Below are 27,722 nucleotides of genomic sequence, written 5' to 3'. Positions count from 1 at the left end.
TGCTTTGGTATATACGTACATATTTGAAATTGGTTGCCATCTAGAGATATTGTTTTTTGGATTTCAATGGTTAATGGGATTTTCACAGATTGGAAGTTTTGAAGAGGCTTTGATTTTCTTTAGGACAATGGGGTCCTGCCTATCTTCTCCATGCTGGGAGATTTTGATAATGTGAGATCGAGTAATTAATTGCATGGCTTCTTATTGAATAGGGCATGGTTCACATCTCGAGGTTTCGAATGCTGAATTGTTCATGATTGACATGCATGGAAATGCAAGTTTACAGAATCTTCATAATTGAGTATATTTGAGATGATGGTCGTGAAGAATATTGATATACATATCAGTGCCTAGACAGTTTAATTATCCTGATGTAACTCTCATGCTTTTCTATAGATCGAAGATTAGGTGCTGGAGTTTTACCTGATGTGGTGACCATCACTGTAGTTGTTCCAGGCTGCTCTGATGATCGAATTGAGATTGAAGCATGTGAACAAGGAAGATGAAAATGAAGTGGTAATGAGTAATGACCAATGCAATCATGTACACAACATGTGGTGGATCCTGAAGTGAGTTTGTTGTAAAGTTACGTGAAGTTCGTGTAATCTTAAATTACTGGCTCTAATTGATGAGAAATTTTTATCATGCGAGTTAACCACATCACCTAATAGAGCTTAAAAATTAATTTTATTCCCAAATTGTCCTTGACGTGAGAGTAAAACATCATAACCCTATTATTATTAAACAAACTGCGATCTGTAGGAAGAAGTGAAAAAAAAAATTGAGGTCCATATCCTCTTTGGTTTAGAATTTTGATCTTAAAGCTTGATTTCTTATCCATTTAAGATTTGGTTCCGTTCATTACACCTTTCAATCCCTTATGGTTTATCACTTTATCAGCGACTTATTTCTCTCTGATTCCCACCCATTCTTCTGCTCTTTGATTTGTATTAAGATATGGGCATCAAAATCAGCCAGTTTTTGTCTGCAAAGTTAGAATTTAAAACATGATCTATCATCGATGCCCCTATAAGGATCACTCGAGTAGAAAACAATTAACTTCTATCAGGACAAGGCTTTTATTTTACCATAAAAACTAGTCGATCAGCATGTAAATACTGACCTCAGTCACCTCACTAATATAAAATGATGAAATCCTTATAACTCAATCTTTTGCACAACATTAGAATCTAGTTCATATATAGAAGGCTGATTAAATGTTTTCCAGTGGGAAAGCTTTTGATGGAGCATCATTGGCAGCTATCTTCTCACGCTTGGACTTACGATCATCAAGGTAGTGCTGATAAACATATGAAATGAATCCCCAAATAGCCAAAACCATGGACATTGCCTTTATACCATCCATTTTGTCATGGAAGAAGATCACAGCTATAACTGGAACAATAGGCAAACCCACAGCACTTATAGCATTTGAGAAGAGGGACGACGCCTCAAATACTAACCCCACCGTTCCAATCGAAAAGAGCGCCCACGTTATAGCTGTCCATGCTAGATTCATAATATAGGACACCTTCCCTAACTCAAATGCTTCCATCTCATTCTGTATAACCTTCCAGTCTCCACTAGCAAAGAATCCCACCAAGATAATAGCGGATGAAAAGATAGATGGATACACTATCATATTTATGATCTCTTTAAATGTCTCTTTTCTTATAACCTTAACAAAGATAAGCTGCGTTAGAGAAAGTTGCAGTGCATATCCAGCTGATGCCCCAAGAGTGCAGATGAAGCCAATTATGTACTTTGGCCTGGAAACTTTACTCGAGTCAGCAGAATCGTCATCGCCTTGAAGAACTAGGAGGCTGGATGAGATAGTCAGGACAACAAGAGAGTTGACAATGTACGGAGTGAACTTCTGCGAGTTGAGGAAGAAGGAGAAAAGTGCATTGAAAGCGAGTTGGGATGCGCAAATGAGGGAGTAAGTAGATACAGGAAGGTAAGATAGTCCTACTGAATACAAGTAGCAGTCTGCTGCTACAAGCGCTCCAAGAGAAGCATAAACAGATGCACGGACTAATGTAGATGGTGGGTTTGACTCTAATGCTATAGTACTATTTGTAGTTGGACAGTTTTTGTTTAATGCTGGAATGAAATAAACTGGAAGGAGGATAGGAAAGCCACAAAGTTGTACTAGTGTTGCAAGCCAGTTGCTACTTCCACCTTTCTCATAGTACTGTCTTCCCAAGAGTGTTGCAATTGCCTGGCCAGCGAGGACAAGGACTGTGTAAATCGACATTCTAAGCCACCAGTCAAAACCTCTGCGCCGAGACAGCTGGTTAGGCACAGCTACTTTTCCTTCATTTTCTTCTGCTTGAGCTGATAATACAAACAAGTATTCAAGGATCAGTAGTAGAACTCATGATCATATTTTTTTCGCAAGAAAACGTTTTTCATGACTGAAGTATCTGATCAAAGCAAAAATGGAAAAACTTACAAACCAAACAATCCCGACTTCCTGAGAGTGCATGCAAGTAGGGAATTACTCATATCTTACCTGAATGAATGGTGTTTTCACTATACCATTTACACATAGCACATATCTTGTATGGCTTCAAAACCAATTTCACTTTAATTTAATTATAGAACATTAAAAGCTGGAATCTTTCACACTACTTCTCCATCCCCACCCTTAAATTTGGAGACTATCATATGCAGTATCAAAAGATCCATCAGAGAAAAGCAGTAGTTTCCAATTTCCATAGCTATTAGCTAGTACTAATATTGGAATTGATAGCTGCAGGCAATGAAATTAAAAAGTCTGTAAATTAATGAAATAGTTGCCATACCCATGATGCTAAGCTGCAGTTCTTGAGCTTCTACTTCTCCCATGTCAAAAGGTGAAGAACAAACTCTGAGAGAGAGAGAGAGAGAGCCTTATGTCAATTACACATGAAATTTGGTCATGTACATGTGGGAACTGGGAAGTAGTAAGATCTAGCACGAGATGGAAAAACATAAAAACTACAAGAAACTAAAAGATGGCGCTTTACTTTGGAGCAAGTGATTGGAGTGTATTGTTTTCTCAGTCTACTATGGCTGCTTTGATCTCAAAGTCCCAGCCAAAGTTGCAGCAACATTTAATACGACACATCACCCACGAATGAGACTCTTAAATTTGATCTTCACCTTTTGATATGAGATTCAACCTCTTGGAAATCGGCTACTAGAAGATAGAGATAACCATTGCCCTCATTGTCTGGAAAGGGCCATACTGGTGTGGCATGCAATCATTGCTGCATATATACGTGGTTAAACTAACCGATCTAGTACTCCTACTTACTGACTAGCTATAGGTTTGGTGATATTTACTAAGACACATTGTTCTAACTCTAACCATCTTTCATTATCATTTACAATATTCATGTTTGGTTAGGTTCACACCAGTAGAAAAACAACCTTAATATAATACTGATTAATATTACAGGGGATTATTCGATATATTTTAGATTATTGGAGCTATAAGTGATGGGAAGTGTGAAATAACAACTTGGAGATATAATTCTGGATACGCAAGAGAATATATGGTGGCATCACTGGCATGAAGAGCGTGCAACAAAAAATTAGTATAGCTGTAGTTACGTTTTGACTTACATCTCGTAGAATTCATTAGCATTCTAACATTGTGGACATTTAAACTGTATGTACATGCATAAAAGAAACTAATCAGAAGAAGAGAAATTAAGAAACGGCTGCACCGGGAGGTGCCAGACTCACCAGCTGCAAGCCATGCAGTAGTGCAGCAAAATATTCACCAGTTCACCACTGGGGTAGGCAAGGCTTAATGCAAGTGTGGGGATGCTTGCAATTGTGTTTCATGCGCTGCTTAAAGATTGCATGAATGTGAACCCTGAACTCCCTGAAGTATCATCTAATAAAGATTTAGCTAGCGGTGAGTTATAGAAATAAAATAGGATTCAGTAAAATACAATCTGACAAACAAAATTTGTCAAATGTACTTTTTTTTTGGGAGTATTTAACGACGAATCTATCACAAATATTGAAAACTGATTGCACAATAATATAGAGTACTTCAACTATTTCCTCTATTGATTCATTGAATATGAACTTGTTTTATAACAGCAAAGGAAGCTATGCACAGAGACCTACAATTTTTTCAATGATTAAACAAAACTGGGGTGTAAACAAAAAGGAGAACATACACAACAATCCGCAATTTCATAAGAATTTTGTGTTGCTTCCTGCTTCCTTCCCCCGTTTAAACTTCACAAGGGGAACTCTCTAACTGTATTCGGCTTTCACACTGCAATGGAGTGCCCTACTTCTTGAAAACTGTTGGAATCACATTTTTCAGTCATTTGCAACTTTACACTCCCAACTCCCTTATTCAATTCTTTCTATATCTGCATATTCAACAGGAAGCATCTGTATAACCCTCATTTGGGTCTTGATCGGTTAACCTGCAAAACAAAGAACTGGTTACCAAATCCGAATTATGAACAGTAGACTGAGCATACAATAGAAAGGTGCTTACATGTCAATGAGATATCTGAACAATCATGAACGAGAAGAAGTACAAAGAAGTAAAAATGGCTGCCCCAGCAAGCAAATTATGAAGCAGCCTTTGGTTGTCTTTTGTGGGCACAAAAACTGTCTTGAGCGTATTCGTTAACTCAAAAAGCCTATGAGACACCTGTAGAATAAATTGAACAGAACAGCAGAAAGTGAGAATTAGTAGGCAGTGTATCCTTGAAAAAGTTTATTGGTAAATAAGAGTGTTACCAAAACGTAGACGGCAGTTGTCAGCATGAAGTTGAGCATCGGATAGTTTGGAATGACCGAGAGAAGCCACTTAGGTTGTCCATTAGGCGTGTTTGATCTGTACATGAGCATAGGAATACTTTTATTTCTTAAACAAGATTAGCACAAGAGGAAGTCATTTGCGCAGATTATAGATGCATTAACTGGCATTAAAACATTGGACTTGGTAACCGACAAGTTAAACTGAAAATAAATAAATATAGAGTGCTGCATACCTCAGCCAGATGTGGAACTGTGAAATATAGGTCTCGAGGGTAATCTTGCCAAGCCACCTAGTAATACAGAATGCAGTAATTCATCAGCATAATCTTGCATATCAAGACAAAATTCCCTGAATACTAAGAACAATATAAGGGTAGACTATATTCAACATTCAAGTCAAAGTACGTACGCAAAAAGAGTCAAAGAAAAGTTCCTCAGCTGCTGAGTAAAGTTCCGCAGGCATATATACACTCTGAAAACACATTAAAATAGGGTGACAATAAGATATCTCATTAAATCCCAAGGTAGGCAACTAGGCATCCCCTTTTAAATTGAAAAAGAAATAACAAGTTGTATAACACGCACGTGATAGGAATCCATGATGTATATGGATGCAACTTGTTGTATGAAACCTTGTCCAGCTTGTAAATACACTCATACCATAGATAACCGACCTGAAAAGGAAAAATAAGCATGATCAAAACACGAATTGTATAAAAATATATATAATTATAAGCAGATAATGGATGCCACACAACTTACAAATAAAGCGATGGAAACTATTCCTGCTTTAATTGAGACTCTCCTTCTGGTATCAGATTCCTCCAGTTTCTCCATCCATTTTTCAACCTAAGATATTGCATTTCAAAAGTGCAATAGTTGAAATTTAACAACACTGCCCAAAATAGAAAGAAAAAAAAAGATGCAGAAAAATTCAAGGCATTACTGTAGGATGATAATACGCATATATCATGCCAATGATCCATATGTAGCGATCCAGTCCAGATCTAAAATGCCATTCATGCAGCCGAGGGAGATCTGGTTTTGCAGGATCAGTATACCCTGCAATAGAGAGTATACGTAAAGACTTCAATCGTATATAAACCATTTCGAGAGTATTAAACCAACATATTTTCACTTCTCTGTATAAGGAATCTCAAATCAACACAAGACGCATCACAAAACAAACTTTTTAATGTAATTTCCTTTATGATAACTAAATGAAACACGAGATAATAAGGACACAATTATCCATTGTTGGAGCCAGGCCTACCAAAAGTAAACAAATAAGACAATATTTAGCCTCCAGGATGAATTTAACTATATTACTGCCAAGTCTACCAAGAGTCAGAATACCCGAAAGAAGTTGCTCAATTTCACAACAGCAATTAAGACATAAAAATAAGTAAACAACCATAGAACAGATATGTACTTACCCAATAAGAATGCTAATGGACGCCAAACTATGTCGAAAACCCCAGGAATTTCCCAAATCAAAATAACCACAAGAAAGCATGCAAGAATCTTCACAACCATTACTGATTTGATCTCATTGTACTTGCTAAAGATACCAAGGGCTCCATACACCATAAGAGTGAAGAGCGTGTGCATTGGACATATATAATACAGCGTATAATCATTGTTAAGAACAATACAGCAAAACGCCACAAAGAAATTAAGCCGCCACATCATCTGCAATGTACAAAAATGAATACAAGCAACTCAGGTTATCACTATATTACTCCCCAATGAAATTTGAAATGATAATACTATCTAAAAGAAGATTACCTGAGCAAATCGGGGAAGGCTAAAGTCCTTTCTAATGTAGTAATAGGAAAAGTTTCCGAATCCAGTCATCCAAACATATGCAGCAATAAAGATACGTATTGCATTGTATATCTCGCTCGCAGCAAAGTAATGATATAATAGAAACAGGACCTGGCACACACAAAATTAATGACAATTACATGTAACTCTAATAAACAATCATATAGCTAGAGGGACTGAGAAGCTATACATGTAAAGATTTAACATGATGTCCTACCAGTTCAAACATTATTAACTCTTAAGGGAGAAAAATAACATGTCTTATATACATGTTTTACTCAATAATCTATCGCCTCATGAAGTTCAAGCAACTCCAATAATACCAAAGGATTAAATATGTTTGTTCCAGCCAGATGAACATTGATGATATCACGAATTCAAATATCCAAAAGAACATAACAAATTTCAATAGCACGTGAACACCTAGAGTAGAAGTAACATTATCACAACATTCAATACTTTCCCAGACCAAAACCTACAAGGCTAAAAGAAAATGAGTACTTGCCTGCATCCACCCTTTCCATTCCTCTGTTTGATGCCGATTTAGATAGAGTATGGACTTTCCAGAAAATGCTGATTTGTCAGAGTGTTTCTTCAAAGATGTCATTGCTGAAACTATGACGAGGAGAAGGCATAGAAAGATGAAGAGATCCCTATTGTAGCTCTGGCAAAAAAAGAGATACGATTAATCAGTATATTGTGCACATGAGCATGCACTCAGGAGAGTGAAAACAAGACCTTCTACAAGTGACAATAGTAACACCATCAAAATAGTATCTTTTCTTTTGTAAAAAAATATTCACTATAGTAACACAGTATCAATTTTATTCCAGATGTTAAGTGATGTTAATGTGCAGGTGAATGAGATGTGACATTCAAACAGGAAAAGGATGTCATATACGGATAGTATCTACATAGAATTTTCTACTTAATTTTCATTAAGTACTTAGAGGTCAAACTCAGTCTTAAATAGTATTAGTTTAAGTGTAACTAAAAACTTCACACATACTGAATGAACGTAGCTGAATTAGTTGAATCATAATGGGTAGTTAAGAAATTACTAATGAACCCGTAAGGTACTGCATATGTACTGCTCACCCACCCAAGGATGTTTCATGAAATAAAGGTAACTCCGGCCAATCTAAGCATTCAGAACCATGACGATTGGTCAAGGATAAGTAACTTGCTTTCAAGGTACCCAAATCATATTGTGTATTTTGCTCTCTTGAACTTTACGACATCTACTAGGACCATAGAATATAATATGACGAAAGTGGCACTTTTATTTAAAGGGTCGATCACATATGTAGTTAAAAACCACATCCTGTTTTATACTAGGTACTTAGTTCTCTTGGTAGTTTTCACAAAAAGGAATCACCAGTAATTTAAGAGAACTTCAGATTTCCATAAAAAAATTACCTTTGTTGAATCTCCCAGTATATCTGTGCGATCACATATGTAGAAATAAAACAGAATTGCACCAAGCTCAGACCTACAGTTGAAGTCCAGTATGATATAAGTATATTGTAAAACATACTTCTTCCCTGAGAAGAGTTAAGTTACACTAAATACTCACATCACTCTGAGAGTTAGTCGGTGTTCCAGTAGAAAAGAGTCATCCATGGTCAGAAACCTGGAAATGAGAAGCAACACATAAGAAAGGCCGGCAAATAGATGAACATTAAATTTAATGAGTAAGACGCATTTCATAGAGAGAACCTCATTAAGTTCAATTTGATGGATGAACTGTTGAACTTTACAGATGCTGATCTTGAAAGACCTCCTTCCAGCAAAACAGCCCTATCATCTTCCTTGATTGTCTTCTCTTCTAACTCAACCAGATTGCTATCTGAATGACTACACAACAGAAGAAACACTTGTTCAGCATCAGAACATATTGGTCGGGATAAAACCATGTTGTCTCATCCTTGTTATCTAATTTCTGATCGAACATCTGACATACTTTTACCACTCTTCTACAAATTTGTATCTAGACTTCCAAATATAATGATTAGCACCAGCTTATTTGGGGACAGGATGTACTTCACCACTAAAAGTGTATCTAAAGTGATGCTTCCAGTAAGTGTTGCCAGAACCCTGAGGCAATATTTGTTGGGGATTCAAATGGGTCTCCAGAAACCCATGGAGTCCATCATCCCATTTCATTTCTTCAAATGTTTAGATGAAAAATGAAACAGAGAGCAGCAAAGTTTCATGTGACTCCAACAGGGTTCTGTAACCCAACATCAGGCCATAACAACTCTACATGAGACCAGACTGGGTTCCTTTTGATTTAAAAGAGCAGGGGGAAAAGTGCTAAATATTGAGAAGAAAGATTCTAGTCATTGTCATTTCAAGTTGACCTGTAGCATGGTTAATGAGGGAAACCACAGCTTTGCATCAGCAATGACAAGTGAACACAGACTGCTTTCCATCTCATATTTCCACAAAGGTTGCTAAGCAACACGAATTTAATGTACACGAAGTTAATGCACATAGAGTTGAAGTAAGTCCAAGTCATATATGATCATATAAAGGTGGAAACTTACGATTTAGGAACAAATGAAGATTTTCTATATTCCAGGTACTCTGCATATATCCATGTGACAAAAACTGGGATGATTCCAAGCAAAAAGGACACCTGAGACATGATATCAAAGCTTTAACAAATGTGCTAGAATCAATTCATGCAGAAAAGAATGAGCAAATATTAAGATAGATTAAAAACTGGAAAGTGATGCAGCACGCGTTCAATAGAACAGAACGATACGTTTGGTAGACACATGGATTGGAGAAAAATTATCCTAATGTAACTTGAAACTAACATGGGTAAACTAATATCAAATGCACTTCTTGTCAAGATCAACTAACAAATGTGTATACATGGAGGCCAACAACAACAAATAAATCCACACATAAAAAACCATCAATACATTACCGTTGATTCTTGAAAACAATCCAAGTTAATTCTTAGTTGCAGTTCACTCACTTCCCCATTACAAATATGAAATAACAAAACCTACATAACCTTCAAGTTTCTTAGCTTCTTTCACACCAAGACGCAAGATCTAACTCTCTCCTCTTTACAATCTTTGTTACATGCTATTGCATTGTCAGAGAATCTGACCTATCTAGACAAACTAAGGCATTCATAGCCAACACTAAGAATACACACAACAATAAAATGGACAGTTAAGCGTCACAATCGGAACAAAAATGCATCCCTAACCTTCATAAAACCCCAATGCAGTAATCCACTAACCCCAATTCCACTACAAACAACAATGCACCACAATTTAACCCAATTTCCATCACATCAAAACCTCGAAAAACTCGAAAACAAGCCGAAATTTCCTTAAGAGCTCAAACAAACCAGTAATCTACACACATTCCCAGATCCTCATCAAAATTACACATCCAAACACTACAAAGTGATCAAATTAAACATCCTGAGCATTCAACTCGATTGTAATTCAATACCTGCCCAGGAGTCACAGGCCCAGCGTCCACCATTCTCGATCCGGCTCCAACCTGACAAAAACCCGACCCGGAAATGAGTCCAATCAAGCAGTTCAAAACCCTAGATCGAGCACCAGAGAGAGAGAGAGAGAAGGAGCTGATTACCTAGTGGTGAAGAGTTGAGAGAGTGGGTAGCAGACTATGGGGCATTGGTGGAAGAGAGAAGCATAAATAACGAAAACCCTAGCTGAGCTGAGGAGGGAGGAGAAAGAAGAAGAAGAGGAGCAAAAACGGCGTCGTTTTGAAGTCGCTGTTGCTTGAAGAATGGGGAAAGCGTCGGAAGGCGCGTCCTTGTTTTCTCAGCGGTTGTTGGTAGCGGTTGCCGTTTTGTTTTCCAAGAGAATGACGCGACTGTTATTATTATTTTCTCTCTAATAATTCAACACTGTTATATTAGATTCCTAATTAATTTATTTTAATTTGATTCAACTAATCTTACTGGATTTGGACATTTAGTTGATAGTTACTGATTAGTAAGGACTGGAGTTAAATGGTATGGTCTTCGTTGACTTCCAATTTTGGGGGAGAATTAGAGAAAGCGCCAAAAGAATGTTCTAACTGAGCTTGGCAAGTATTCGAAAAAGGAAAAACATATGTGTTGTTGATGTATATGATGAAATCATTTGCCAATGTGGTGATTGGTGGGGAAAATCAAGGGTGGAAGATGCGAGAAGGGGCGGTTATTAGTACTTGTCAATTCATTTGGTGAATGTGATGATTTCAGTTACGTGTTATGTAAGACTATGACTTATTAATGAAGTTTTTTAGTGATAAGAGATTATGAATGAAAAATCAAAATACCAAATTCTAAGTGAGAAAATCATTCAAAATTCATGATCATTCAACAAATTTTTTCCACTTGTGAATTCATACACATGAGGAAAAAAAAACTCGCAAGTGATCTTCAATTTGCAAAGATAAGGGAATTCGAACCACCGGTAGATTGAGATTCTAGGTGCCACGCACGACTATCAATTCATATTAAGAATGGCGCCAACCATACATACATGCATATGTTGGTTGGTCAAAGTAGAACCAGCAGTTTAAGTAATTGATCTTGATCATTCTATTAACTTATATCTGCATTATGCATATATATATATAATTTATAGTAATTAGGTCGCATGAGATTACCAATATTTGAATTAATTATACAGTAAGAACCGAGCAGATCGAATAGCAGATTCAGTAATATATATTTTGGGTAGAACCGTCGAAGATAGTAGTGCGTATGAAGGAACCACCAACCCAAGTGTTTATTGTTGCTTAACTTCCTTCCTATGTTTCCAAGCTAGCAAGCTGCATGGGAGGACTATATTAATCAGAGCTTCCTACATCTGATTTTAAAATTATGAATTAAGTAAGCTAGCTATATTATCTTCATTTACCCACTATTTACTTATAGTGCAGTTACAAACTTACAAAAAAAAACTAACCGTGCCCGTGGTTAATTAAAATAGTAATTACAAATGACACCATAAACATGACACAACCGATCAACACGACGAAACGGCATCAACCCGAACAAAAACTCAAAACACTTGCTCAAAGAAGAGTAGCGACGCTTTCAAAAACACACACAAAAAAAAGTAGCAATTGAACACAACCAGTGACGAAAGCAACCGGACCAAGACCCCAAACCCTTTCTCAAGAAAGATAGACAACTCAAACAAACGTAACAATAACTAATTAATGAAAAAAAGAAGTTAACAACAACTATTATAGTTTAATTTGTATGACCAAATGGCCCAAATTAATTTGCATTAACTAGGTTTCTATAGTTCAGTTTGATAGGGATTCCGGCCGTCAACTTGCTTCACCAGCTATGAGTCTCCGAGAAAACAATGAAACCGGGACTATGAACCGGTCATGCGTCCAGAACCTTACGCATCGGGGAATGATGACTCCAGCCGATTGTTGATCAACAGTTCAACACCACCATGCTTCATGCCTTCATATATGTAATAAATTCATCATTAATCAAACACACCCGAAGTAATGCACCTTTGATGATCCGGCTCGATTATAACTACTAAATATATGAGTAATTATTATGTGTACTCGCTACACTATATGACATTGTCATGTAGTATATTAAACTAATCATATTACGTCATGATATAATTAACATGCACGCGGTAAAAATAACAAAAGTTTATTTATATATAAGTAACTAATTAAACAAACACATTAAAAAATTGATCAATAACATTAGCGGGTATGTTACATAAGATAAGTGGCGGGTATATATAATAATTTCTCTATACATGAAAATTCCAAAAGATGCATGCACTAGTCATACGTACGTTTAATCCTCTTGCACTACCTTTCCGGAGCAGAGCTGCCTTGCTCTAAGCTCCGGGTGAAAGAAAAAGAAGAAGACTGAGGGAGTAAAGAGCCACCGTTAGGTGGTTCTGCGCCAAGTGCGATCGATTGTCCTTCCTTTATCTAAATATATATGCTAGCTCCCATATACTCTCTTTTACTTTTGTAATTTACTCGTTCCGGAAGCAAATATTGTTGCTTTATCAAATCAATATATGAGAATCCTGTTGCTCTTGGAAAACGATTTACTGTATGTCTTGATAAATTTGATTGTGGTCATGATAAAATTGTATGCTTATATCATTGATATTATATCAAATTCTATGTAGCCATAGCTTAAGCAAATGCATGTAAATCGGAATTTTCTCACCCAATTTTCACCGTGACAAAGTTCAAATGGTACACAGTTTGTCCGAAATTTGTTATGCTATGCATGAAAAGAAACCATCAAGCCATCATCGAATAGTACTTTAAAGATCACAACATGCAAAATTAAAAAAGGAACGCAGCAAGAGGATTTACATATAACCGTACTTTAATACATACAAAGCCAACTTTTGCAGTAGATTGAATTACAAGCACCGATCGAGCTACGTATGTACTAACCAATATCGATAAGTACGTACGTAGTCTAGCTGAAACTAAAGAATACGTACCACACTCCCCTGACAAAACCATTTGAATTATACATCCATAACTAGCTGGCAAGTTTCCTTCAAATCAAAGAAAAAAAAATCTTCCTGTAGAGATCATAAAACACGATCTTTCCTCTTCCCATTCGAAGCAGGGGTCATTGGAAAGCAATCGTAGCGGAAGTGTGCTGCGCCGATCGGCCGTCGACATGCATCCGGGTATTTCGCGCCCTACTACCACTTTGCAGGACAACCTTATCGACCACCTCCTGATCATTTGAATCCAACTCTAAATTTTGGCAAGAGCTAGAGTACGTCGAACTCTTGCCGTGCATTCAGTGTTGTAATTAATACAGTTCGTGCTACCTACTAGTGTCCCACCCATATATATTTAACGATCTTAACTAATAATTGAAATGATCAGAGGTAGTGAATAATTTATAATATATCTATATTCTAATAATTAACTCAATCCAGGATCATGAAGCTAGTAATTAGCAATTTATCATATCTACAATGATAGAGAGAGAGAGAGAGAGCTGAGGCACGTAGCTACCTAGGTCATGGTTCTTGTTTAAAAAACATGGAGGGAACCACGTCCTGCAATAGTCCATATTGATCTGTAGATAACTGATGATACTGCTGAGGAACGTTGACATTTCTCGACGAATAAACCCCGGCGCCGGCTCCACCTCCGTCGTTTCTCATCATCATCATCTGAGGCTGCGCCATCTGAAACAAATACTCCTGAGGAAAGCTAGGACCCGAAGACGACGTCGTCGCCGCAGCAGACGCGTACATTGACGAAGGAGAGAAGAATGCATGGTGGTGGTGAGCCGCATTGATGTTGATGCTTCCTCGAAGAGTCGCCGGGATCGGATGGTTGTGCTGCCCCTCGTAGGTGGTTATCACCGTCGACGGGTCCTCAAATGACCTTTCTACCCTCTTCTTCACCCCACATTTCTGCGTCGTGCATCGGTAGTAGCTTCTGCAGCATTATTAAAACAGAGCCGTGCTCAAATTAAACACAAATTCAACGAGAAAACGGCAACAACATACGGCGGAATTAATGGAAACTAATTAGTCAACCTGTGGTTCTACTAAAAAAACACTAAAAAGTTTGCCGGTGGATCCGAGTAAGAAGATGAGAAACTGAAGATAATGAAAGCTGAAGCTTGAACACGTTTTATAAAACATGCAATTTTATAGTTAAGCGTTTTGCAATGTTTCATGGTTTTCCAGAATAAGGACTACTTTTATGGTGGGTAATTTTTAAGTGCGAACAAATAAATGAGCTATTTTTATGCATAATCAGATTATAGAGTAGGTAATACCTTGGGTATGGGCTATTTTTCACAGCTTTCTGACCATATTTCCTCCATCTATATCCGTCTTCTAGATGATCAACCTCACTCTTGGTCATGAAAGCAAATCGCGGCTCTCTTTGCCTTTTCTCTCCTTTCTTCTTCACTATCTTGCTCCTGTGTATGTAGGTAGTGTTCATCATCACCATTAATTAAGCAGATGAAATATGCACGTCATGATCTAAATTAAGAAGAAAAAAAACTACAGTATTTTGAATGCAGTCAAGGGTATTGAATACCTACTTGGTCCCGAAAATTTAGACTATCAGATGGATATCTACTGAGCTAATAACAAGCACTTACGATTTCTTGGGGCTATGGACATCTCCTCCTTCTTCCGAAGACCCTTTAGGGATCTGCCTATCTTTCTTGTTTTTGATACCAGAGTTCTCTTCGGCGCCGGACTCACCTGAAGAAGAAGATACTGAGGAGTTTGGCGTCACAAGAACTTCACCATCGCTACTAGCATGACCTCCTCCACCACCACCTAAGTATCCGGGATTATCAGCAGGTTTTTGATGGTTGCCTTCATCAATGGAGGAAAATACATCATGATCGGAGGTTGAAGACGACAAGCCGAAAGCCGTTGCGAGTGAGTTGTACTCTGTGTAGCCGGCGTTCATGTATGAAGAAACATCAAACCCCTGTAATAGATTATTGTAAGCTGGGGATGATATCGATGAACCAGAAACTTTAGCGTTGTTCATGATCATTCCGCCATTAAGTTGTCCCTGATCATCATACTGAAATAGGTCATGGTAGTAAAGATCTTTAGGTTCATGATGATGATCAGACATGGAAGAAGATCGAACAAGAAGATGGGACCGGAGAAGTTCTGGTGGAGAATGGAGAGTAGCACTACTCCTTGTTTTAACAATTGGAGAATCAGCCTATCAATATATGGGTTGGAGTATATATTTATAAATGTCTTGATTTAAGTATATATTATTGAGAAATGAGAAGAGTCCATAGGTTTGAATTTGGACTTGTTATAATCACTTTATGAAGGAGGTTGACAAAATACCTTCCAACATTGAGATGACCAAAAAGTGCCTCCTCATTTGGAAACATTTCGACTCCTTGATACTCCTATAATCCTATTGTATATTATTTAAGTAAGTAAAAGTGATGATTTTTCCTTTTCATGCATTGTAATTTCCCTTTGATTTAACTGATTATCTAGTATAGAAAGCTGGTGTATATGTACGTAATTTGCATGATCGAGTTGTAATATTTAGTATAATTTCACTAATTAACTTGAAGTACTTCAAAAAAATTATATTATTTCTTACAATTAAAGTAATATACATTTCAGTTCAGTTTTTCTGAGTTAATTATCAATCAAATCAAGCTAATCAGTTAATTTCTCACCGAAGATATTACGTGTTGGACGAAAATACGCATAAGTATTCTCTTTCAAATTAAGATACACTCAACCATGTTGTAGTCCTACCATGACCTATACACATTATGGTATCCGTACAAAGAAGTTCACCTCCATATCCCTACAATTTAATTAGTGTGGTCCTTTCTCCATAATTCAAACGTTTCATTAGGAATTCATTCATGAGAAGAGTGTTCGGTAATTAGGGCTGTACGTGGAGCTAGTAGCACCGGTATTTGACCGTAGTTTAGTCGACAGTCGACTCTGGAATGGGCACGTGGTAGACCACATATGTGACTGTCATTCGTTTGCTAACGTCACCGTCTCACCCTCTGGATTCTCTGCGCGCCTGTCGTCTATATATTTCGGTTTCTGACCACCGACTTTCAGGGTCGATCTGGCGGAGATATATTACGACAGTATTTGTAGTTAAACGGCAGCCAATCCATGGATTGATAGGCACAACTATCACCCACCACGATCATCCCTTTTCTCTTTTGAGCTATTGATTAAGCAATGTGCGTTAATTATACACTTTGCAGTAGTGTTTATTTATTTGAGGATGATATATTTAGTTTTTAGGTATTTTAATAAGAAAAACGATTTATTTTTACACACTGATTAAAAGTTTACGTAAACAGACATTACAAATGAGTCTGAGGATATATGCTAAACTTGTATGATTCAGTTGGAGTAATGTTAGGTAGCCCAAAATTTATGAGACCATCTAGAACCCACTTTAGGTGGCAACTTATGTGGCAAAGCTATGTCATTAAAATACAAATTTGTTATTCATTTATTAATTATATTTATAATTACGATTTTTTTTTACTTTTCCTAATTTATCTTGTTAACCTAATTTGTTTCTTTACCTAATCCGTCCATTCTCTTATAGCCTCCGCTCCTCTTCTCCATCCTCTCACATGCGTTTTCTACTGTTTACATCAATATTGGATCGATCACAAACTAGTCTTCAATTGATCGATCAATTCTTGTAGTTGAATTTAGTCTTCAATTGATCGATCACAAACGTGTTTAGTCTTTTTTATTAATTTATCTGCAATCTAATAGTATCAAAATGAGATTAAGCATGCAATGGACGAACCAGAACTAATTGTTTTCTTAAGTCTTCATGTCCTCAAGAACAATGTTTTAATTAAGACTTAAGAAAACAAGAATTAATTGATAACAAGGGCAACAGAGAAGTAAGAAACATGAAAGAGGTTGACAATAAGAAAGGCTGCATACTGCAAAACCACTCCAAAGGACTGAGATGAGATCTCAAATAATCCTATATGGACATGACCAGGATCAGAGGCCATTCATCACCAGAAAATTGATCATCAAGGTTGGAGATCATTGGGGAAAAAGGTCGATCATAACTAGCTTCTCTAGTTAAGTATCCAGACTCATTTTCCAAGCTTCTAAGGAGAATTAATATGAGTTTATGAAACTCATCTTGAAAATGATAGATCTTCTAATTTCCTCTGCTAATCTTGTTGTCTAGCCCGTTCTTAGGTTGAAAAGATAAATTTGGAAAAGTAAAAGGCAAATGAATTTCGTAATTATAAATAAAATTAATAAATGAATACAATATTGTGTTTTGATGACATTGCTTTGCCACATAAGTTGTCACCTGAGTGGGTTCTAGATGGTCTCCTATTTTTTGCGCTACCTAGCATTACTCATTCAATTGAGGTATAGCATAGATGAGCGAAACCAAGAGGATTTTTTTTTTGAAGAAGGTCACAGTGTGGAAATGTGGAGATTATTACATGCTAATGCATATGTGAAAATTGATTATCACAGTGGAAAATGTTACTGATGTAGTTCAATGCATATGTGAAAAATGATTATGAAAATCAAGCCACTAAGGAAACAAAGTGGATTTTGCTACATTGTCACCGCCTACTTTATGTAAGAGGAGGAAACATGCATACACATCTAACATCTTAGCTTTTTTGTATAGTCAACAAAATTAAGTTTTTGTAGCTAGCAAACATCATAAATCAATTGAAAATATGATAGAGAAAGACCAATTCAATTATTTCACTTGTGAGTTATTGGTAGATTTGGTCAAGGTAGGAAAATTCAAGGGCCACAAAGCTACTTTGCTCGAGAGTGACATTACTCTATTTATGAATGTATTTATCATCAGCATTTTGTAATTTAGATGCGTTGTGCGCGCGACGAGAAATAGTATCAACGTACAACTAAATGATTTTGTTAACACATATATAACATAATCAATGCATTCTTTTTTCTCGAATCCTCAAATTGTTCATCCATATATGTACAAATTAATCACCCACCGGGCAACCGTGATTTATGCATAATGCATGGTTGGTGACACGAAGGTGGAGAATGTGTGTGTAATATAAAGGTATGAGTCGCTGTAGTAATATAGTAGTTTCTATAACACATGCATCTTCTTAATTTCTACCAAATTTTTTAACTCCTATCGATACATGTCACATGAACTAGCGAGTAGCTTTGATATGTGTTAGAAAGGATGAAAAATATTGGAACATGACGTGGAGAATGACAACTCGCGCATAGTCGAGTATTTCATGTTTTGCAATACAAACTAATTAAATTAAAATATGGAAAATTAATCAGATGGGTATACCCCCGCTCTAGGATGCATGAAATCGAGTGCGGGTATGTGGAAGCGAAGCGTTTGGAAACGCGGAAGCGATTTTTTTCAAAAATTAAGGAAGCGGGTGCGTTTTGGAAGCGTCAGAATAATAAATATATATTATATACTATTTTTATCTTTTATTTTTTAATTATTTTATCCAGTTTTAAAATAACTTGATAACTATTAATAACTTCTTTTATAAACCATGATTATCTTTGATTATAGCAATATTAAAGCTTCCTTTCAAAATTCAAAAAAAAGTACAGTATATTGTGAAGGTATTGGTCACGTGCAAGTCAAAGAGACGTCACTAGATGAAATTGAATAAAAAATAAGTTCGTCTTCTCTCTGTCTCGTCAAGATTTTCTTTATATCTCTCTCCAACTCTTTCTCTTTTCTCTGACACATTAGATCAATTGATGCTATTCATCTTTAACCGCTTGAAGAAATTGAAAGAAGATGAGACGACAAGAAAAAACTCAAGACATTGATTGATGAAATAGAGGAAGGGAAGGAATCGCGCTTCCAATTAGGAAGCCAACGCTTCTACCGCGCTTCCAGTTTGGAAGCCAATGCTTCCACAACGCTTCCAATTTGGAAGCCAACGCTTCCGCCGCGCTCCCAAACCCTCATTTTCTTCCGTCGCGCTTCCCCGAGCTTCCCCGCGCTTCCGCTCCCGCTCCCGCTTCCGCTTCCGAAATGGGAATTGGTCGTCAAGTCAAGCTTCCGTGCTAGGTAGCCCCCGCTTACTGACTAACCGATAGTTTGATGGGAAAGGATTAGCAATAATAAAATGAATTACGGAAAGTATACATAAAAAATTGTGAAATGATCAAATCAAAGTTGCAAATCAATCTTGTGTAGTCGTGTGATATCGATGGGGGTTTGGATTTTGGGGCGGTTGCTTAAGAAGGGAGGACTTTTTAAAATGGCCAAGGAGGGATTTGTACAGAGAGCTTGAGATTGTTGACCTATAATTTAATTAGTTGCGTCGATTATAAGGGACATAAGTTAAGGGACTTTGGTTTTTGGTAAATATATGTATATATTGGTTATGGAAGTCTCTATCGATATTGAAGAGGGCAGGTTTTTTGTTAGGTGTGCTCACCGGAAAAAGAATCTCTGAGATATCGACACATTTGGGTTTGCACCAAACCCCTAAGATTTAGGGCACATCAGCAACATGTGTAAATTGTTTTGTTCTATCTTGTCTAATCATCTGCCTAATCAGTATTAACTATTAAGTGGCACACTTTAGTGTTCGAATGGCCTAATCAGGATTCAGATAACCCAGTAGCTAGTAAGATTATCACGTTAACTTATGTTAAAGTGAATTCTTAAGTTCGTCTAGATCTAAACTTGGTCAGTTTTGCTCTAATGAATGTGGAAGCTTTTTTGTTATGATTGTGCTACCCTAGCCTTAGCCTAAGCATAAAAGAGGAGCGAGTCCGCTATCTTTTATTTGTAGCCGAAGCTTGGTACGTATGAGAAAAATAATGAATGCCTCGATCATTCAGTAGTTCAGTACTCTATCGAATCATATGCTCGCAGAATATCCGAGGTTTCACTCAAGTGAAAAGGAAGTAGAAGCTAGCTAGCAAATATCAGAGTTCCAGTTCATCACGTAAAACGCAATGTGCGACTGTACGCCTAACTTTCCCTCCTCAAATGCTCAATAATTGATGATATAGTTTCAGATCTTATACCTCGCAGGAGTCGCACGATGATAGCTTCTACGTTTTCAACCCTTAAACACAGATTATCATATACGTCGGATCACGATTAAAGCAACCATAATGATCTATTCTTTTCAGCTTAGAATTGCTATATGGAGTCCAGTCACCAGTCACCAGTCATCACAGACCATATGTTATCTGCAAATTATTGAGGCTCATGTTATATTAGTTCTGGCAGCAATGATTCCTCTTGACTTGAAGGACAAAGTCAACATCCAAAAGTGACCATTCCCCATCTACTCCACTTAGGAAGCTCCAGCCTCCAAGTACTAAAAGTAAGGTTTATGATCCAAATTGCAAGTTTAATAAGCAAAACCCAACATGGGTTTTGTCCCACGTTCATCACTTGGTGTAAAAAGCCAACTCTTCCCCAAATGTGAAAGAACCCTTGTGGATTGATTCCTCAACAAGTCAGAAACCTCCATGACTGGTTCTAATTAACAACTGCAGCTTTCCTTTAAACTAATCTTTCCTGACTTGAAATAATCTCTAATGCAAATACCCCCACCATTTTACTGGTGAATAGAAAATGCAGCAAAAGACCTTTGTTTACCAAATCTTAATTCTATTGTTTCTTTGATGGAGTCATCTGCTTGTCATAGGTGCAACGAGTCAATTTGACTCGGCCCTAGGTATCATTATATATTTAGTCTGCATTCTTGGGTAGTCGACGCTAAAAAAATTCAAAGGACAGAGTCTTTGGCTCTTTGCTTCGATTCCCAGTCAAGATCAAGATCACTGTGGAGTCTACTACATTACTAGAATCCAATACACAGTCTAATTCCTCCTCCTACTACTCTATTAGGGACTATGAACTAGTTTAATATATGGATATTCGGGTTCATGTACACTGCTCTAGAAACTAGAAAGCTTCAAAGAAATGGTTCTAGTAACAATGAAATGTTTTGTTCAACACATTTGAAAGTAGCTTTTAGTAGATGGACAAGAATAAAGCAATATATATTGGTAGTTAGTCTACTATCAACTCAAAGATACCATGATAGTCGTGATAGATGATGAATGCATTGCTTTGATGATCAAGCTTTTGAGACCAATATGGTCACCGGGACTGACTATGTATCTTCTTCTACTGTAACTCTGTAAGATTAGGGTTCCTGAGATGCCCAATATAGTAGGGACAGGAACTGGTAAACCAGGAGTTGTTGGGTTCATTATGAGTTTATGACTTATGAGTCATGACTACATCATCTTTTTCCCACCAACAAAGCAGGGATCATACTTCAGGCAAAAAACGGTGGCAGACTTTCAGGAATCAAACCAAGAAAACGCAGTCAAACACTGCAACAGATTTGATTGATAAAGCAATTCACCAATTTCAAACTCTTCAACCAACATAAAAAGAAAATAAAAAAATCACTAAAGATTTGTTGGCAATGCTGATATAAGGTGCCTCACCTTTCACTGATCAAAAACTACCATCATTTACAATTTGAAGCCAGAAAGATGGGCTTAACTCTAATCAAAAGTAACATATTGTTGCTTTCTAAGCTAATCTTCAAAGTTCTCCAAGAAAAAAAAAACGGACAGCCAGTCTGTATCAATAGTTATGTTCTAATCAAGAAGTGATTTCAATTAGCTGTTTCACTTCTCCGGTCGCTTGAGAAATTCTGGAATATGCAGCAACCTTTGTTGTTAGCTTGGTTGTACTCTGGAAATGCATCGATGTGGCTGATCACATAAGAATGAGTAAGTTGATGCTCAGGATGTATAGAAAAGAGGACCAATTGATCAGGCAGCAGAGTTCATACTTGACGACTCATGTGTATGCGAATTGTCGCGAGTCCTACGTAAGACCACGCTTCTTCCACGTTGTGTTCAATGAGAAAATATATTTTCTTGCCTATTGTACCATGAGGTTAAAGAACAAACGGTGCTTGTATATCAATGGCGACTCATAAGATCGGCAAGGGTTATCTTGCCGCAGTTCCCAGCGTCTAGCCTATCAAATTTGTTGGAGATCTGCATGATATCTTTCTCTGATACCTTTCCCATCTCTTTGAGTTTGTATATGACATATTCTGACTTGCTGCATATACAAACAACATTAGCCAACAAAAAACTTGACTAGTTGCATACCACTGCAAGTCAAAATAAGCAAGCAAATAATTTAAGAGCTGAAGACGATGCAAAGAAAGTCAAACAAAACAGATTTATTTTGATTATATATAAACACAGTAGAAATCCACGAATAATTGAAGTCATTGGAGCAAAATAGCACACCATGTTAAGCTAACACGGTGTGCTAGCTAGCTTAGTAAATGACCACAACAAAAACACAATAGTTGAAACCACATTATTGCCTCGTACAGTAGTATTAAGCTTTGCTTAAACATCTCCAGGTTTCTAGAAGACATCATGATCACCAATGGCAAAAGGTTGACTGCTAAGAGCATACACATACAGTAACTACAAACTATCACTGTATCAGTTGCAATTCATATACAGTTTGTACATTTTATACAGATCTTAGTATCAACCATCACATTTTACAGCAGAACCTTTAAATTCCAAAATGGAAATATATATGAAATACTTCCATAGAAATAATGATATAAACCAATGACGGAAATGTTGATACATATTTACGCATCTTCAGAGGAGCAGATAATATGCACCTTATCTGAAAAATAATCTCCACTTACAATCTGTTGACTCAGATAAATCAGATACTCTCTTCAGACTTTTCAACTAATGGTTAATAGCAACCTACGCACTTCATTTTCACCTTATAATATCTGATACCCACATAAACTAATCAGATTTTATGGTACAATAGCTTATGAAGTTGGCAGCCAAATAACAGAATTCGGTTTCAGAAAACTGAGTGAGTTGGTACCTATTTTAATCTGCCATTCAGATCTAGTTATAATAGGTATTGATATAAAGCCCCAAATCTATTGAGCTCAAGAACATGCAAAATAATATGAGTAGAAAGGAGAAGAAGAAAGGTGCAGTTCAATAGTACACCCAAATTGGCGGTGTTGGATGTCAACCAATGCTTTGCAATTTGTATTTGACCTTTGGCACTTCTATTAAGAGGCGACCATGTATATAACAAGTTCATTGACTAAATTGGTCTATAAAGCGTCTAAAAAGAGGAAAAGAATCAGGAAATTACTAGTGCTTATGTTGCAAAAAAGAAGGTAATCATTTTCTCCCTAAAGAACATCAGAGACATGTGCAGCATGAGTTCAAAACACAATATAGGGCTGGAGTTTTCATAGAGATATTCTTTAGTTGAAAGGGTGGGAGAAAGGCAGGTCTAAATTAAAGATGCAATTTGCATTATACAGTGACTTCTCAGTGCCTATTATGCAGAAATGGTACTGATGGATTTCAAATGCTACCATGTGTTCATATGTCCGGGATCAGTTGGACTTAGACACTAGGACCCTAACTTTGAGGCATCCAAAGTTCTTGGCATAGACTTGCATTTCACAATCCATCCTTTCAATGAGAAACCAAGCAATTTTCTCTTAGTGGAGAATGTACAGACTCAGATGTTCAATACACGAGTGAAATTTGATATTACTAGAGTAAGCCCGGTGTGAACCTAACATCAAACCCAAGAAGGCAGAAAAGTACCATAGCATACATCTGGAGTTATAAACCATTATCAAACATGATTACTTTGTAAGAGGAAAACGTATAGCCAATTCCTTGCAGAAACTGAACCTGATTGATTTCACTTTGGTACATTCCTTGCTCTGAGTCCAACATCAATTTCTTGTGGTAGCAATGTGTAATTATGACTTGCTCCAATTCCAAAAGGAGCGATCATTGTGCTTATGGGAATGCTACAATAAACACTCAACTCAACTACTCAAGTATCTTATCTGTTTTATCCCACCGTAATGACTTCATTAATCTCCCTTATATCACACATACATGCACCAAGGAATGAGAAGACACACCAACCTGATACACTTTTTACTTTGTACTCAATCGGATTAACTGATGTTTTCTTATGAGTGAACCAAATAGTTAATTGAACTAAGGTTTTGTATTACAATCAAGGTATTCTCACTATAATCTGTAAGTGTACATGCTAACAAGAGAATTGAATGAAACTGCTGAAGTATAAAGCCATAGTAGTGCAAACGTATGCTTGTATAGTGACCAATGAGTTTGTGACAATATGACAGCTATTTTTTCACTAAATAGTCAGTTCGATTAACTAATAAATTCTGCACCCAAAAATGTAAGATAAACTATCTAATTTCCCGTACTTATCTCATTGTATTTCATACTGTCAGCATAAAAGATATGCTCTCAAATGAGTCTGATACTTGATAAAAAAAACTTCAGGAAAATCATCACCATAAATTATTAAAACAAGGCCCACAATCTTAAAAGGCCTATCTGATCAAAATGTCAAAAGATTTAATCAAGACATACCTCACAAATCCATTATTGTCAATGTCAGCAGCAAGGAACTCAGAAACAGTCATATCCTGGCCAAGAACCCACTTTGCCATCCTCCTATGCCGTTTATCCACCCTTGCCTCAGCCAAATACAAAAAGGCTCGAGCAACTGTGAGTGTGGACACAAGCAACCAAATTGAAGCAAACAGCCGACCCTCCATAGACTGGAAAGCCCGGTCACCATACCCCACAGTCGTAACAGACATAACCGAGAGATAGAACGAATCCAACCACCCAAGCTTCTCCACATAATGCATAACCATAGCACCAACACCAATACAAATCACCACAACCCCCAATGCCAATCCCACCTTCATCCGAATCCTCATCCTCCCCTTCTTCACATCAATAATATACGACTCCTTCTTCTCCCCCACACCCTTCACACTCCTCAGCAAGTAACTCTCCTGCAAATCAAGCACATATGCCACCATCCCACTAAGCAGTATATCAATAAACCCGAACCCCACCAACACAAACATGATCGAAAACAGCTTCGTAGCCGTAGTCTTGGGTGTGATATCCCCATAACCAATAGTACACATTGTCACAATACAAAAATACAAAGCATCCACAACAGGGTGAGTCTCATTTGCATCAAAATGATCACGGTTAAACCAATATATAGTCACACCTAAAGCCAAATACGCCATAAGAAGAATCACAGCTTGCCTAACAATAGACTGAGAACTCAACTGAGGCTTAGGCCCGGACCGGCGATTCACCTCGTTCAAAACCGCCATGGCCGGAGCGGTCTTGGACCGGTGGAGATTGGTATTGGTCCAGGAGTAGTTCGGGTCAATGAGCCACCCCTGAGACGGCGTTGGTGGGCCCCCTTGCGGCGGCGCTGTGGCGGTGGTCGGGTCGAGTAGAGAAGACGAGGAGGGTGGTCTTGAAGAGAGTCGTGGAGAATTGAGATGGAGAGTGAGGGCGTCGACAAGAAGAGACGAGTCTTGCGGCGGAGGAGAAGCGGCAGAGGAGGAGCCGAAGATGATGCGGTCTTTGAACTCCGACGGAGTTAAAGGGACGGGGACTTCGTCGTGCTCCGGCAAAGGCCAGAGGGTGGTCAAGGATGGGAGCTTTCGTCTTGGGCTTGATGTGTAAGGGAGTAGGGGCTCTTTGTCCATGTTGGGTTGGCCGGAAAGTAGGGTCCTGTGAGGAGGGTGTCGCCGGAGAAGTGAAAGGTTGAAGCTTTAGGGGGAATGGGGTGGGGAAGGTGTGATCTTTGAGAGAGGAAATGTGATTGGTTGGATGGAGAGGTGGGGGGGGGGGAGACAAGAACAAAAGTGAAGTAAGATTTGAGAGGTACAAAGGTTGTGGAGTTTTAAGGATGACGAGGTTGGGGAGAAGTGGTGTGGTCAGGAGATTCGGCTAGTTCAGAGGAGGAGGCTACGATCACGCGCGACGGTGGAACCTGGGAGGTTAATCGCTTCGTCGATATGTGTGTGTATATATACGTCATTTTGAGAGGTGCTATTTATTTGTAATATCGTATTGACACTTTAAAACTAGTTTTTTTGTTTACAATTGGTGACATAGCAATTATGTGAGCAACCAAGTTCATAAGGGTTGATGTTGTGAATAAATACATTATGCTTAGAAAGCAATTAACAAAAGAAGATGATAGCAAAGTTCAACTTAGTGGTATTGGGAGAAACTAACAATGCCATCATGCTTTTAGACATATCTTGAAAATAGGAGTCATCTAGTGCAATTTATGTAAACACAAATCTACCTTAACTAGCAAATAGCTTTTTGATGCCCTCTACACCCATTAGTAGATAATTATCGTTGAATTTTTCACTATGGGAGTAATTAGAATGCATAAGATTTTAAGGTAGATAATTGTGATTGTGTCCATTTACAAATAACTAGAAGACAAATGTAGGTCTCGTATGATTTATAATAGTTGTATTAGTGTTTGCATTTTAAAGCTTTGATATATGATATCTTAAATGAATTTTTTTAAGAAAAAATTTGAAATTAAATCTTTCAGCAATTTAAAAATTATAAATAATTAATGGATTGTTTGAAATAAACATGTACAATGAGATATTTTAAATAGATGGTAAGATTAAACAAACTAATATTTAGGTGTGGGTTTAACTTTAAAAATGAGTTCAAATATTAGGTATATCTGTAATTTTCTCTAAAATAATCAGCATCGTCTCCATGTCTATGTACAGAATTGGGAGTACGATGCATACGATTACGAGGTTAGATGTTCGGGAAGTGAAATTCCAAAATGGGTGAGCAATCAAATGGAGGGATGTAGGATAGATGTCACGCTTCCTCCACATTGGAATGAAGACGCCAACTTTCTGGGTTTAGCTTTCTCTGTTGTTATTGACTTCCGTAAGGCGCCTGGTGCGGAATATTTTCAAGCTGATTGCATCTTCGAAAACGAGGATGGTGATCGAAAGCTATAAATGGAGTTGTCAGAGTTATCCAGAGGAGGAATACGGTCTAGGAAACTCGGAAAACATGGTGATGGTGCGCTTCGATAACCTTGAGCGCCGGCTGCAGTTAGATTTTGATGCCACCCGATCCTCTTTTGTATTCGAAGTAAAAGAATACAACAAAACAAATGAGGAGTATGAGGAGGAGTTCGAGGTGGAAAGGTGTGGGGTGGGCTTTGTATATGCTCAAGGCCAAGACGGAAATGCTGTAAATTGGCAGATCATGGATGAACAGCATGCTCAAGCCTGAAGCTATCGCGACTGAGAATTCAGATACCTCAAATTAAACGCGGTTTCGATACTGTAAATGATAGCACCACAAGATCTCAATAAAAGACTCAACAATTTTACATGAATTCAATTGGATCATGATTAGTTCACTTCTTTGTTTTAGCTGGCGAGATGAATCAAACATATATGCACCGGTCTGCTCCAATGGCTGAATAGTTCACGTCTCAGGATATCCCCTATTATCCCAGAGACTCAAAATATGCACCCAATAATCCAACATTCTAAGGATGTTGACTGATTACAACATCCATATATTGTTTTTGAATTGTTACATGTAATGCACAATTGGAATTAATAGAATGCCGTCTGAACAATA

General features: G+C 37.5%; 4 protein-coding genes across 6 annotated transcripts; all 4 read right to left on the bottom strand.

Moving 5' to 3' along the window:
• Nucleotides 1–1,175: 1,175 nt before the first annotated feature.
• LOC126786509 (purine permease 21-like) lies at nt 1,176–3,813 on the bottom strand. 2 transcript variants are annotated; one of them, XM_050512352.1, is made up of 3 exons: nt 3,736–3,813; nt 2,808–2,872; nt 1,176–2,337 (listed from the first exon to the last, which is right to left on the bottom strand). In XM_050512352.1, the coding sequence occupies exons 2-3, from the start codon at nt 2,848–2,850 to the stop codon at nt 1,214–1,216; spliced, it is 1,167 nt and encodes a 388-aa protein (XP_050368309.1). In that variant the 5' UTR covers nt 2,851–2,872; nt 3,736–3,813; the 3' UTR covers nt 1,176–1,213. The 2 variants fall into 2 exon arrangements, with proteins under 2 accessions (XP_050368309.1, XP_050368310.1); XM_050512353.1 differs by lacking the exon at nt 3,736–3,813 and having other exon boundaries at nt 2,808–3,092.
• Nucleotides 3,814–4,047: 234 nt separating this feature from the next.
• Nucleotides 4,048–10,446, bottom strand: LOC126789545 (protein REDUCED WALL ACETYLATION 1-like). The gene is made up of 17 exons (XM_050515735.1): nt 10,234–10,446; nt 10,090–10,140; nt 9,159–9,250; nt 8,329–8,466; nt 8,186–8,242; nt 8,029–8,101; nt 7,115–7,273; nt 6,571–6,720; nt 6,219–6,474; nt 5,729–5,844; nt 5,545–5,631; nt 5,368–5,456; nt 5,192–5,254; nt 5,016–5,072; nt 4,762–4,858; nt 4,514–4,672; nt 4,048–4,439 (listed from the first exon to the last, which is right to left on the bottom strand). The coding sequence occupies exons 2-16, from the start codon at nt 10,120–10,122 to the stop codon at nt 4,517–4,519; spliced, it is 1,623 nt and encodes a 540-aa protein (XP_050371692.1). The 5' UTR covers nt 10,123–10,140; nt 10,234–10,446; the 3' UTR covers nt 4,048–4,439; nt 4,514–4,516.
• Nucleotides 10,447–12,994: 2,548 nt separating this feature from the next.
• On the bottom strand, nt 12,995–15,323 carry LOC126786869 (WRKY transcription factor 71-like). Its single transcript, XM_050512835.1, has 3 exons — nt 14,753–15,323; nt 14,420–14,566; nt 12,995–14,073 (listed from the first exon to the last, which is right to left on the bottom strand). The coding sequence occupies exons 1-3, from the start codon at nt 15,244–15,246 to the stop codon at nt 13,647–13,649; spliced, it is 1,068 nt and encodes a 355-aa protein (XP_050368792.1). The 5' UTR covers nt 15,247–15,323; the 3' UTR covers nt 12,995–13,646.
• Nucleotides 15,324–21,611: 6,288 nt separating this feature from the next.
• On the bottom strand, nt 21,612–26,057 carry LOC126786778 (two-pore potassium channel 3-like). Of its 2 annotated transcripts, XR_007671218.1 has the most exons (3): nt 24,630–26,057; nt 21,980–22,257; nt 21,612–21,899 (listed from the first exon to the last, which is right to left on the bottom strand). XR_007671218.1 is itself a non-coding variant. In XM_050512698.1 (2 exons), the coding sequence occupies exons 1-2, from the start codon at nt 25,781–25,783 to the stop codon at nt 22,113–22,115; spliced, it is 1,299 nt and encodes a 432-aa protein (XP_050368655.1). In that variant the 5' UTR covers nt 25,784–26,057; the 3' UTR covers nt 21,612–22,112. The 2 variants fall into 2 exon arrangements, 1 of the variants encoding a protein (XP_050368655.1); XM_050512698.1 differs by having other exon boundaries at nt 21,612–22,257.
• Nucleotides 26,058–27,722: the final 1,665 nt, after the last annotated feature.

Source organism: Argentina anserina, chromosome 3 (genome assembly GCF_933775445.1).
Source record: "Argentina anserina chromosome 3, drPotAnse1.1, whole genome shotgun sequence".
Classification (NCBI taxonomy): Eukaryota; Viridiplantae; Streptophyta; class Magnoliopsida; order Rosales; family Rosaceae; genus Argentina; species Argentina anserina.
This window is presented reverse-complemented; position numbering and strand designations above follow the sequence as displayed.

Coding starts and splice junctions, on each gene's coding strand:
- LOC126786869 (XM_050512835.1), bottom strand. CDS start 15,246: ATGTCTGATCATCATCATGAACCTAAAGATCTTTACTACCATGACCTA. Junction 14,567..14,752: donor GTCCATAGCCCCAAGAAATC/GTAAGTGCTTGT, acceptor CTACATACACAG/GAGCAAGATAGTGAAGAAGA. Junction 14,074..14,419: donor AAAAATAGCCCATACCCAAG/GTATTACCTACT, acceptor ATAATGCTGCAG/AAGCTACTACCGATGCACGA.
- LOC126789545 (XM_050515735.1), bottom strand. CDS start 10,122: ATGGTGGACGCTGGGCCTGTGACTCCTGGGCAG. Junction 8,467..9,158: donor TCTTCATTTGTTCCTAAATC/GTAAGTTTCCAC, acceptor TCTGTTGTGTAG/TCATTCAGATAGCAATCTGG. Junction 4,673..4,761: donor CAACTGCCGTCTACGTTTTG/GTAACACTCTTA, acceptor TTTATTCTACAG/GTGTCTCATAGGCTTTTTGA.
- LOC126786509 (XM_050512352.1), bottom strand. CDS start 2,850: ATGGGAGAAGTAGAAGCTCAAGAACTGCAGCTTAGCATCATGG. Junction 2,338..2,807: donor ACTGCAGCTTAGCATCATGG/GTATGGCAACTA, acceptor TTGTATTATCAG/CTCAAGCAGAAGAAAATGAA.
- LOC126786778 (XM_050512698.1), bottom strand. CDS start 25,783: ATGGACAAAGAGCCCCTACTCCCTTACACATCAAGCCCAAGACGAAAG. Junction 22,258..24,629: donor GACAATAATGGATTTGTGAG/GTATGTCTTGAT, acceptor TTGTATATGCAG/CAAGTCAGAATATGTCATAT.